Here is a 12,131-nt window from a genome sequence, read left to right as displayed (position 1 = left end):
TATGAACGTAACTATATCACAGTAAGTACTGTTAGCTCTATCAGGGCTTAGAAAAAAAGGAGTATCAGAGATGTCTGAAATATCCTGAATATAAATGACCAAAGGATGTTTTCCAGAAACCTAATTTTTAATCATTGCAAACAGCCAATGTCATTTAGCTGATTTATTTCCGCTATCATTGAGCAACAGTATAGGAGTATGATCATGCAAAATCAGTCATTTTCTCAGAATAGGAGGCAAATACCATCTTCCTGCAGAGAATGTTTTTCCCATTAAAAGTATAAATCCAAGTTGACATGTCTAAATTGACCAGGATTTTCTCTGTTTGGAAACCGAAGTCCATGCAGTGTTGCAGCTGTCTAGTTAAAATCCCCGGAGAGGAATCCAATGGAGATCAAGGCTGAAAGAACACTCAGGTTATTTTTCCATTATTTTTCAAAAAGTAGCAAGTAAAGTGCTGTGTCCTATTGGGCAGCATTTTGGTTGTTCGGTGGCGGCAAGGTGACCCCAGTGACTGCCGGAAGGCTGCTCAGCAGGGAGCTAAGGTCTCTTCTCTTGTAAGTTCTTTGCAAACGAAAGTCTTATGCTACACATCTTTTATCAAAACAACGCAAAGCACACAGAGATTATTGGAGTTGACTCCACATTTCCTTGTAAATGTTCTGGTCCAAACCCAGGGGATATCGGGAATGGAAGGAACAGAGACCCACTGGCTACTCACAGCAGCTTCTCCGGGGACCAAGAGAGAGAGAAATTGGGCTCCTGTGTCCTCACCACCGGGAAACATCCGACCAACTAGGGAAAAACACATTCCTGGAATTCTGCCTTCAATTCTTGCAATAATAATGTAACAGCCTCAGACCCTTTCCAGTTTTTAGACATGAAGATGACTGTCTAGCAGCAGGTTTTGCTGAATCCCCAGCACAGAAGCAACAGCAAGTCCTACTTAAACGTTTCATTGTGCAGATCATAAAGCAGAACCAAATTCCTGCATCCATTTGTTCACTTAGTATTCATTCATTCATTCATTCATTCATCCACTCGTTACAGTGAGTGAAAAGTAGACCGCCATAAACAGCCTTTCCTCCAGAGTGTCCCCATTGAGAGTGGCAGCCAACGTGAGACTAGTCACCAGCTTCCAAGGAAGCAATGGGTGCCTCAAAGAGAGGGTGCAGGAACCCACCACATGGCACCTGCACCTTCTCAGGAAAAATGATGACGTCAGCCTCTTTACTGGTGACTCTATTGGAGGAACAAAATTTAACTGACTAAAATTAGTGTCTCAGTTGTATATTTATTAAAAAAGAATACCATTTGACACACTTTTAAAGATGTTTAGATGGTCATGAAGAGAAGGTGGGACTCAGTCCTCATTTTTCAGTGCACCATCAATAACCAGTCATGTATGGCTAGAAAATCAAAGTATTGCAAACACACAGGATGGTGTGCAGAGGCCCTGAGACCTGAAAGCACCTGCGGACACCCTGCTCTGATGAGAAGGCCCAAATAAGGCCCTCCTGTGGGTTGCGTGCTGCACGCTCATTCTTTAAATAACACTTTGGTCCCCCAGCTGAGATGAAAGGAGAGTGGATGAAGGATGATGGAAGCAGTAAGGCAACCCCACCCCATTATTTAGCATGCTTCCTGAAACAAGGGGCTAGAGGACAGTGAACAAAGAGTCAGCTGCCCACCTGAGCCCTAACCCCTCAACAAGACCACCCAACTAAGCCAGACAAAGGCCAGAAAGCCCAGCACTCCCTTTCCTGAGGAGTCAGTGGGCTGGGGCTCCTGAGAACGGGTGAGATTCATGGACGAAGAGAAGGGTCAGAAACGCTGCACCAAGCTCCAGTTTCACATGACTCCAGCGCAACCACAGGCCTTACCGCCGGGCCTGGAGGGACTCTCACACCTGATGGTCAAGACCTGATTCAGGCTGAAACATTTCACTTCTCTAACCAGAGTGACGTGTGGCCATCTGCTTCTCACACCTCATGCTAGCCAACACTGCGAGTATCCAGTATCAAAGGTGTGTTTTCCACCCTGCACCCTTCTGGGGAGAGGCTGCGGGCTTCCTTTGTACCTCTGCCCTGCACTCTCTGCCACCCCACTAGGTGTCCAGTTCCTTCTATTTCTCTCTCCAAACCCAAGGGATCATTTGCTTCTTGAGATAAATACATTAAACGAATCTACTGCATCTCCAAAAACAGTTGCTTGGTTGATCATTTCTCTGATCGGGGACAGCACCTAGAGGGCAGTAAGGGATGGAATGTGTGGGTTTCACATCAACCCTGAAATGACACCCATGTCAGGAAAGGAGGCAAAAGGAGAAGGGATGTGGGGAAGTGGGTGAGCAGGCCGGGCAGCCAGCAGGTCTTTCCTGCCTCCCAGAACAGCTTGCATTGCTCATTCTGACCTGGGGGACTCTGCAAGGGCAGACTCTGTGCTCGTTGCAAAGACAGCAGTGATTGACGCCAGGCTTCAGGGCAACCCCACCTGGCCTGAGCTGGCTCATTCCTAAGGTGCTGTCTTAGGCCATTCTCGCAAGGCTATAAAGAAATATCTGAGACTGGGTGATTTAGAAGAAAAGAAGTTTAACTGCTCACAGTTCTGCAGGCTGTACAGGAAGCATCTGCTTCTAGGGAGGGCTCAGGAAGCTTCCTTTCAGTCACAGGCAGAAGGCGCATCACATGGTCAGGGCAGAGCAAGCCAGGGAAACAGGGGGCCACACAATCTTAAACAACCAGATCTGGTGCAAACTCAGAGCTAGAGCTCACTCATCAGCAAGGGGATGGCCCAAGCAGTTCGTGAGGGATCCGCCCCATGATCCAGATACCTCCCACCAGGCCCCACCTCCGAGATTGAGGATCGCATTTTAACAGAGATCTGGAGGGGACAAACATCCAAGCTATATCAGGCACTCCACAAGGTTTGCCAAAGACACCTGCGGATCTGGATCTCCACCTGAAAACGTTCACCCGAAGACACTCCTGTGTGTCCCTGCAGCGCAGGCAGGGATAACACTGAAAGGGAAGTTATGTTGGTCGGCTGCTTTCCACCTTTGTCATGGCTCCAATTTTGTTCTCAACTTGCAACAGTTTAGTTGGGCTTAGGCAAGGGAGTAATTAAAACTACACATTTCATCCTTTGAGCTCATTCCTTATTGGGGGGAAAAATGCATCATGCATCACCTGCTGTTTACATTTTGCAGTGCAAAATGACGTCTCAGGACATTGAATCATGATACAGGAATTTCTTTTCCATTGAAAGGATCAGCAAATATTAGTGCCAAAAAGATCCCAGATATATTTTGGCCAAATCCACTTATTTTACAAATAAAGTAATAGCTCCAAAGAAATTAACTTGTTAAATTTCCCTTTTAGGATTTACTTTATCTTTTAAACACATCCTTTACAGTTCAATAAAAATTAATGGAGCATTAACTAGTAAGTACTAACACTCTACACCTGGCCCTCGTGGCGCCTACACGGGAACATAAAACATCTGGTTAAAGGATTGTTCACAGTAAAAACTATCCCTGCTCTCAAGCTAAAGATTGACATACTCAGTGTTTTTTGTTTTTTGTTTTTGTTGGTTTGTTTGTTTTTTGAAACACAGTCTCTCTCTGTCGCCCAGGCTGCAGTGTAATGGCAGGATCTTAGCTCACTGCAACCTCTGTCTCCCAGGTTCAAGCGATTCTCCTGCCTCAGCCTCCTGAGTAGCTGGGATTACAAGCACCTGCCATCATGCCCAGCTAATTTTTTTTTTTTTTTTTTTTTTTTAAGTAGAGATGGAGTTTCACCATGTTGGCCAGGCTGGTCTTGAACTCCTGACCTCAGGTGATCTGCCCGCCTCAGCCTCCTGAAGTGCTGGGATTACAGGCATGAGCCACCACACCCAGCCAATACTCAGTCTTTTAAAAGTGGTCAGGGTGAACTCACCAGCACCCACGTGCCCACGTGCACATATAAGCACAACGGAGCCAGCTCCCTCTCCTGTGACTCCACATCCACGGATTCTGGCTCCAAAGGGGAGTCCCCGTTTGCACAGCCAATAGTCCCCTGGGACCTGGCCAGGTCTGGAAACTCTATCATAGGCACTCTCATGGGACAGCAAGACTCAGAGAACATGACAGCTGCCGTCAGCTGCCCGGAAGGCAGCCCGTGATGGTGTATGAGAGAGATTCTGTAGCACTCCAGAAGGCAAAGTATAGGGTCAGTGGACAGAAGGAAGGAGGAGGCCGATTTCAGCTTCCTAAGATGCATCTGTTAGTCATAGGAACTGTTCAAACGTGGAAGTGCCTCCTAGGGAAAATGCCAGAGCAGAGGGCAGGCAGTGCCTCTCGGGAGTGCAGCAGGATTTCCGCACGGGGCGGGAGAGGGGTGCTGAGGCTTCCACCAGGCCCGGATATCCTTTAAAATCCATCTGGCTTGCTATTGGAATGCAATTTATTCAAGGTTATCAACTAAGTTGGGGTCAAAGCTGACACTGCAGTCAGCAGGGAAAACGCTTTTTTTCTCTTTGGTGGGGAACAGGGAGATAGAAGATAGGGAGACTTACCCCATCAATCAACTTGAGCATTTTCTTTGAAACCAGTAAATCTCTACTGCTTGTGACTGGCATGCGGGAACATCACTCATAAGTACATGGATGAAACTTGAGACAGTTTAAATCATAATCTGGAGTGTTTTATGCAGCTGAACAGTTTGTTTTCTAGTGAAAGGGCAAAATATGACATTTAATTTTAACCAAAGAAAAAAAGAGCAGTTACCACAATGGAGCATTGTTTTGTTACAATAGACTTATTAAAAACCCTAATCAGCTAGATGGCCAGCGTTCAGAATCCACGCAGCCCCATATACAGTGTGAGAGCAGACAGTGCGGCGTTCTCATGCCGTTAGCCACTGGGGCGTCCTCGATCGAGTGATGCAAGGACACCCTTCACTGCACCAGTGATGTAAGAGCAGACACCTGATGAACACGGCCATGAACACACGTAAAAGTACACAATAAACTCTCAACCAATTGGCCTTTCACTTCTTACCAGCATACACAACACCTGTCTGTATATTTACCTTACTGGGAGAAGAAAATATCAAACACAGGCAAGCAATGGCAATTGCCTCGTTCTTCATAGACTCCTGTTTTGTATGATGACCTTCTCATCTTTTACATTCAAAATGTGCTACTTATGGCCTCACTGAGGCAAATTGTATGGAGGTATGGCCATCACCCTATTAAGTAAACTAGAGAGTATTTGATGGCATTTAGTGATTCCAAAAAAAAACCCAGAGACCTATTAGGACCATAGAGAAGAAATAATGGAACTATTTGTAGTCAGACCTGCTAGGAGACATAAGAGCTGAGGAGAGAAATGTAAAAACTAGACCAAAGCCATCATTCCCTTTACAGAGGGGAGAAAGTGTTGTGGCTATTTTCAAGCACATAAAATAATCAGTGAAATGGCAAAGGAAGAAAGGTCCCTCCTTCCTTACACCCTACAGCTCCGTCTCTGTATTTCCACTTAGACATGATTCCTGCTGCCTCATATTTGATTTTCCTTTTGGGCAGGGACTCATCAGAAATAGTCTCTGCATCATCCCCACGCCACTTAACACTTCACACAGAATGATTCCATCAAGTTCACCGAATGGCATGGACTCACGACAGCATGCATCCGTTGACATTCTCGAAGTCTCAGGGAACTTCTGAAGTTGAGCTGAGTCCTTACAAGCAGGGATTGCTTTGCAGCATGTGATAATGACACAGTCTGTTAGTTCCAAGAGCCTGTGGGGCCACCAGAAGTTTCCCAGAGCAGTTTCCGGAGCAGCATGCCACGTCTTTGTGCACCAACCTGCAAAGGGAAGCTCCAACCCTGCTCAGGGGCCAGGGTGGCCAAGGAGGAATAGCACCAACAGGCCAGTAGGCTGCATTCAAATAGATGCCACCCCACCCTTTCTTGCTGCAAAATAAAACCAAAGTTCACGTTGGACAAAGATGCATAATGGTCTTAGACAATCTCTCCTCCTGGGAAAGCTCTTGACAATAAGCAGTTAGATACAAAAATGTTAAAAACCAACTGGATTTTAAACTCCTCTTACTGTCACATAAATCAAAATGCACATTTTAAAATAATGTAGTTGCCATGTTTCCTCATCTCTTGGTTTATGACCACATTGTGGAAAGTCTAGTGTTTAATTTTATAACTAAAGGTTATAATTAATTTCTACTTAAGGTTATAATTAATTTCTACTTAAGAGAAGAAAATCTAGAAAGAGAACACTGTTCTTTCTTCAATAAGCTTTGACTGCACAGAGGTAGCAGGAATGGCCACCTTTTGCTACAATGGAATGCAGATCCTTAAGCAAAGAGCACTCCCAGCTCCCTGGTGATTGGTGCAGACATTTCTATTCTCAGTGGTGCCACCTAGTGGTCAATAATCCATCTGTGTCTTTGTTCAGAGTGAAGCACCATTGTCCGCCAGGACCCAGACCTATGCCCATGGCAGCAAACCCTTTCACTCTGCTTCACTCGCCTTCATGCCATCTCAGGACCACAGTCTTGGAACACATGTCTCCTCTCTTGGACATCTAACATAGGAATGAAAAACAGTGTATGTCAAATGCCTTTAGGTTTCTTAACAGCGTAAGAGGTGAACAGAGTTATATACTTGATTTAGAACTATATCTGCAATTCAATATTTATTGATCCAAATTTTCAAATTGGAATAAAAATGTTATAACAGCTATCAATAGAAACTTGGAAATTATAGCCAATACAGTATCTCATAACCGGGATTCAGCTTATAAAATAACAGAACTGTGATCGAGACTGCTATTTGTCCACCAAAATCCGTTTTGCCAATTTTCTGTAACAGAAGGGTTGCCGATGGGAGCATGGTGTCCGCCAGGTGGAAATCCCACTTCCAAACCACCTGCAGCTGGCTGTGGCCCCAAGACTCAGCTCTCCCCAAGGGAAATGTAGAGAGCAGTAGGGGTGCCCTTCAGGCCTTCCTGCTGGCTATAAAGAGCATGTACGGCAACCTCTGCAGCCTCATGTTGGGAGTGGCAGAGCCTCCATTGTCTTCTGCTTCCCTGAATGGTAGAAGGCATCAGGGCAGCCTGCCAGCCTGAAATGCTCACTTCAGAGTTCTTATATGAAGAATTTCCATATTTTCCAATTCAGTGAATTAGTATGAGTCTCCTGTTACAGCAGCTTAGCATTCCCCAAATGGCAAATCAAGGTCTAAAATTGTTTTAATAGTGCCACAGGATTCAAAGTTCATTTGTGTATAGGGTTCATTAATGGTTTTATTGGTGACGATGGTTGCGTTTAGTCTAAGAGCTTTTCAGAAATATGTACTATAGCAACACAAAAATAGTTAAGAAGCAAGTCTACTTTATACAATATGGCATAGTTTTATAGACAGTGCTAATCACTTATCAGTTTTGATGAGGCCCGCGAACTTACTGGTTTCTAATAGACTAAATCGGTCTTAAGCACTGTATGGGTAAAGTCACAGCAAATCTCTAATCTCTAATTGTTCAAAGATGGTGGCTCCTGGTTTCCAATATGGCAATTTGACTTTGAAAAAAAAAAAGTACTTTCACAGATTGCAACAAATCAAAACAATGACCAGACACTTGACATGTAGCCGGACAGTTGGGAATTTATAAATTAACTTCCCAAATTTCAAAGATGCTGCAACTTCTGGCTGAGCAAGAAATAGCTCATTTCCTGTTCAACAGGCTTCCAACACTGAGTCAAACAGAGCAATCAGATGATTCAGACCTCTGCTGAGTGGCCCTAATGGACGCCTCCAAAACTTACAATGAAAAGCATACTCAAAAATCTCTACCCTCATCTACACTGCTCAGCAAGACTCTGCCGTCTGTAATTCTGAGTGCCGCTGTGCGGAGATAGCCTGGTGTGGACTCTTGTCCCTATCATCTCCATTCTCAGATGCAGCGTAAATGGGAACACCTGGACTTCCTTGGCGAAATCAGCGCTTCTCTTATTTTGTCCCTGCATATTTAAGATCCCTGTGTTCTGATGCGTTATCATAGTGAGTCATCACAGGAGTCCAGTCAGACAGGACTTTAAAATTCAAGGCTGGCTCTGCAAATGGAGCAGATGAGCATGGAATGCAGCCTCGCCACCCAACCGCTGGCAAAGTCTGTATGCTTCCTCGGCTTTGGGAACTGTCGGCAGATTCGCTGTGAGTGTGAATATACAAGCCGCCTCCCAGTGGACAGACAGTGCACTCTCATGTCCTGTAAGAAGCCCGGCTGCAGAGGCCAGAGCACAGGTCCTCTCAAGTTGCAATGGGAATGGGCTGTCATGACTTTCCTTCTGGTTGTGGATATGCATGGAAACTTCCTTTATTTCTTCATCACTGGGACCTCTTTGAGGCAAGTAAATATGGCTTTTCTATGTCTCGATTAAATGGCAAATGTCCTGAACTACACCGATTCCACCTGCCAGTATGATAAATTTCCAAAGAATAAGTACATGGTAAGATTCCTGGAAAACAACACCAGCTTTTACTTAGGAAACGCCTAAAGGACATGAGCAATGGGAGCCCCGAGGGTGGCCTCGTGGCCAGGACTCCTCTCTCCATCACCGGCGCCCTCCACAGCCCAGAGGCCTTTCCAGGGGGCCCAGACATGTCTTCTAGGATCGTGCAGCCCCGTAGACGTATAAGGCACAGGAAACTGAGCAGACCTCAAACCGCCCCATGACATTCTCTGAAATTCTTTTGTTTTAATAAATCTCAGACACTGTACTTGTCATTTACCATTTTCTCCTAAAAATCAGAGGCAAAAATCACCTTAAGTGTTGACGTCTTCTTGTAAGCTGGTTTCAGAAAACATTCTCTACTGAAACTACAGGAGCAGAAATGGCTTAATCCCATAAAAATTATGTTCTGTGACTTTTGTCCTGGCCAGATTGGAAAACTTCTTTATTGAAGTTGTCAGCCACGATAGGCACAAGAAGCAGAGGAGTTTCCTGTGTGTGAGTTAGGAAGAAAGATCCACCCTTGGAAAAAACAACCAGCTAAAAATCTGGTGACCAAAAAAATGGAATGAAGGGCTAAAAGCTTCAAGAAGGGGCTGGGGTTAGGGGTCCTGGCCACTGTTGGAAGGTTTATTTCTCCACCTGGACAATGGACATGAGAGCAATGTCTACTCCACACCCTGTCTCTGAATCCTTCCCTTGATAATAAGCAGGGAAGAGTATAGAGTCTGAACAAGAGGAGATAGGAGACAGGGACAACATTTTTCGTTAAGGACGACCCGAGCACATACTGTACACAGAGGAACTAGATGATGAGCACGTGCTTTTTCCTGATCACAGCCTTGGGTCTCAGGAGAAATCAGTGAAGAATCCAGAACAACGTGCTGGAGCCATTCTTAAAAAGCTACCCTACAAATGAGTTCCATTAATTGCAGAATAAACCAACAACTCTAATGAAAACATTCATCCACCACCTCTCCCATCCTCATGTCCACTGGTTTTCTGTTTGCAGTGGAAGCCACTGTGGGGGGTCTTGTGAACTTCCCACTCAGTCCGAGCTTGGAGTACCAACAGCAGGATCTGAGCTCCTTCCGGCGGAGGCTTCTCACAAACACTCTCCACACACCCGTTTCATTCTCCCACCAACACTGGACAACACTTCTCACTTCTTTCCACAGCTTTTTCCAGCACCGCATGATCACTTTTTAGAACATTCTTGCAAATTCTCAGGCTGGTTGTCTGGTGTTAATTTTCATTTCAGGACCTAAAACCATGCCTGACTCAAAGAAAGGGTTCAATCTTTCAATATATATTTGCTAAATGAATTACTCTTTGGTCACTGACTTTATCATTGTTTTGTATGTTTATTTTCTTTTTTCTTTTTCTTTTTTTTTTTTTTTTGGAGACAGGGTCTCACTCTGTCAACCAGGCTGGAGTACAGTGGCACAATCACAGCTCACTGCAGCCTCAGTACCCCCCAGCCTCAAGTGATCCTCCCACCTCAGCCTCCCAAGCAGCTGGGACTACAGGTGTGCACCACCATACCTGGCTAATTATTTTGTATTTTTTGTAGACATGGGTTTTCTCCATGTTGCCCAGGCTGACCTTGAACTCCTGGACTCAAGTAACCCACCACTTCAGCCTCCCAAAGTGCTAGGATTACAGGTTTGAGCCACTGTACCCAGCCTGTACATTTATTTTCTGTTTGTGACTATTTGTGATTCTTCTCCTCCTGCAAATTTTTAAAAAATATTACCTTGAGTTGATCATTGCAGAATGTATACCTGTATCAAAGTGTCACATTGTACCTCATCAACATGTGCATTTATTATTTGCCAATTAAAATAATATAAAACTCTTTAAAAATTAAAAACCGTATATTTCCCTAGTATTTCTGGGATGATTTTTTTTTCTCAATGACTTTTGAGGATGCTTTTGCTTTGTTCTCAAACCTTTGATAATCTCCATCATTACTGGTTGGGTATCCCCTATCTGAAATGCATGGGACCAGAAGTGTTTCAGATTTCAGATTATTTCATATTTGAAAATATTTCCATATATATAATGAAATATCTTAAAAATGGAAACCAAGTATAAACAGGAATTCATTTATGTTTCATACACACCTTATGCATGTAGCCTGAAGGTAATTTTATTATTCCCGTGGGGATGCTGAAAACACCGTGTGTTCTGCGCCAGCGTTTGACTGTGACCTGCCATGTGAGGTCAGGTGTGGGATTTTCTATTTGTTGCATCAGGTCAGTGCTCACAAAGCTTTGGATTTTGGAGCCTTCTGGATTTCCGATTTTCAGATTTGGGATACTCCACCTGTATCTAAGTCTTCCATTGTCTCCTTTTGACTTCCTAAATACTCATATCATTAGCAAATAATGACAGCTTTACAACTAATTTCCCCAAGTTACAGATGTAACAAGTTCAGGTTATTTTTTTGTACTGATTGGTCTTTCCATCCTTCTTAAGATGTTACAGGGGTGAAAGCCCGGGACGTGCCAGCAAGCTGCTCTAGTGTGGGACACGGAGCCTCTATCACAGGCTGCTCCGATGTGGGACACGGAGTCTCTATTACACAGCCTTCTTTTGTATGGGGGGCTAGTTGTTGTTGCTGCTGCTGCTGCTGTTTTTCACAATCCTTTAAGAATGTAAAGACTATTATTAGCTGACAAGTCATTTAAAAAAAAAAAAAAAAAAACAGGTCTTGGCCCCTGGGCTGTAACTTACAAACTTTGCCCAGTTTCACTCTCAGGTTTGACGCTCTTGCTTTGTGGCTGACGACCATTCCACCAAGGGTCCACTCAGAGTCCCCCTCAAAATGAGGACAGTAACTTAGACTTTTGTAGTCGATCTTAATGAAGACAAGTAGTTCCCCGCTGGTCTCACGGCTTCAGTGTGGTGCACAGCAGCTGTTTCTCCCTACTCGATACAGAGCTCATCTCACAACCTGAAGCCCCCGGATCTGCTGAGTGTCCTTTCAGAGTAATAGCTGCTTTTGGAGCACCATCCCTGGCATCAAGAATGATCTGTAGCCATTCCATCTGACGGATCTGCAGCTCTGCGTTGTCCTGTCCAGATTTCTGTATGGGAGTCAGGGCAGAACCACAAAATAAACAGATGTGTTTCCACCTTTCTTGTAACACTCAGTCGAGTCTTACAGCCTTGGGAGTGTTGCTTCTGAAAAAATCTGAAAAACGTGACTTTGGCTCTGGAACCTTTTTTGGAGGAAATTCTTTGATAACTTTTTCAATTTTTTCCAGTGTTGCTTATTTCCTTCTTCCTTATTTCTATTTTTATTTTAGATTCAGGGGGTACATGTGCAGGTATGTTCCCTGGATACATTTTGTGATGCTGAGGTTTGGACTTTGATCGGTCCCATCTCCCAGGTAGTGAACACAGAACCCAACAGCTAGTTTTTCAGTCCTTGGCCCCCTCACAGCCTCCCTCCTTTTTTGTTTTTTTTTTTTTCTTTTTGAGATGGAGTTTGGCTCTTTCACCCAGGCTGGAGTGTAGTGGTACGATCTTGGCTCACTGCATCCTCCGCCTCCCGGGCTCAAGTGATTCTCCCACTTCAGCCTCCTGAGTAGCTGGGATTATAGGTGTGT

The 12,131-nt window shown here is 44.5% G+C and overlaps 2 protein-coding genes across 8 annotated transcripts in view; one reads left to right on the top strand and one right to left on the bottom strand.

Annotated features, from left to right (window-relative positions):
- GABRG3 (gamma-aminobutyric acid type A receptor subunit gamma3) overlaps positions 1-12,131 on the bottom strand; it is a 571,515-nt gene that overhangs the window by 465,380 nt on the left and 94,004 nt on the right. The gene's annotated exons all lie outside the window — the stretch shown is intronic.
- Positions 1-12,131, top strand: part of LOC129482521 (uncharacterized) — a 122,833-nt gene that overhangs the window by 95,561 nt on the left and 15,141 nt on the right. The window contains exon 4 of one of the 7 annotated variants that reach the window (XM_063640252.1): positions 5,569-6,640. The exons of 5 other annotated variants lie outside the window; for them this stretch is intronic. In XM_063640252.1, the coding sequence (XP_063496322.1) occupies positions 5,569-5,629 (61 nt within the window). In that variant the 3' untranslated portion in view covers positions 5,630-6,640. Of the gene's footprint in view, positions 1-677; positions 5,510-5,568; positions 6,641-12,131 lie in introns of those variants that run through there. One more of the 7 variants, XM_055278471.2, reaches the window with a different exon arrangement.

This window comes from Symphalangus syndactylus, chromosome 5 (assembly GCF_028878055.3).
Source record: "Symphalangus syndactylus isolate Jambi chromosome 5, NHGRI_mSymSyn1-v2.1_pri, whole genome shotgun sequence".
Lineage (NCBI taxonomy): Eukaryota > Metazoa > Chordata > Mammalia > Primates > Hylobatidae > Symphalangus > Symphalangus syndactylus.
This window is presented reverse-complemented; position numbering and strand designations above follow the sequence as displayed.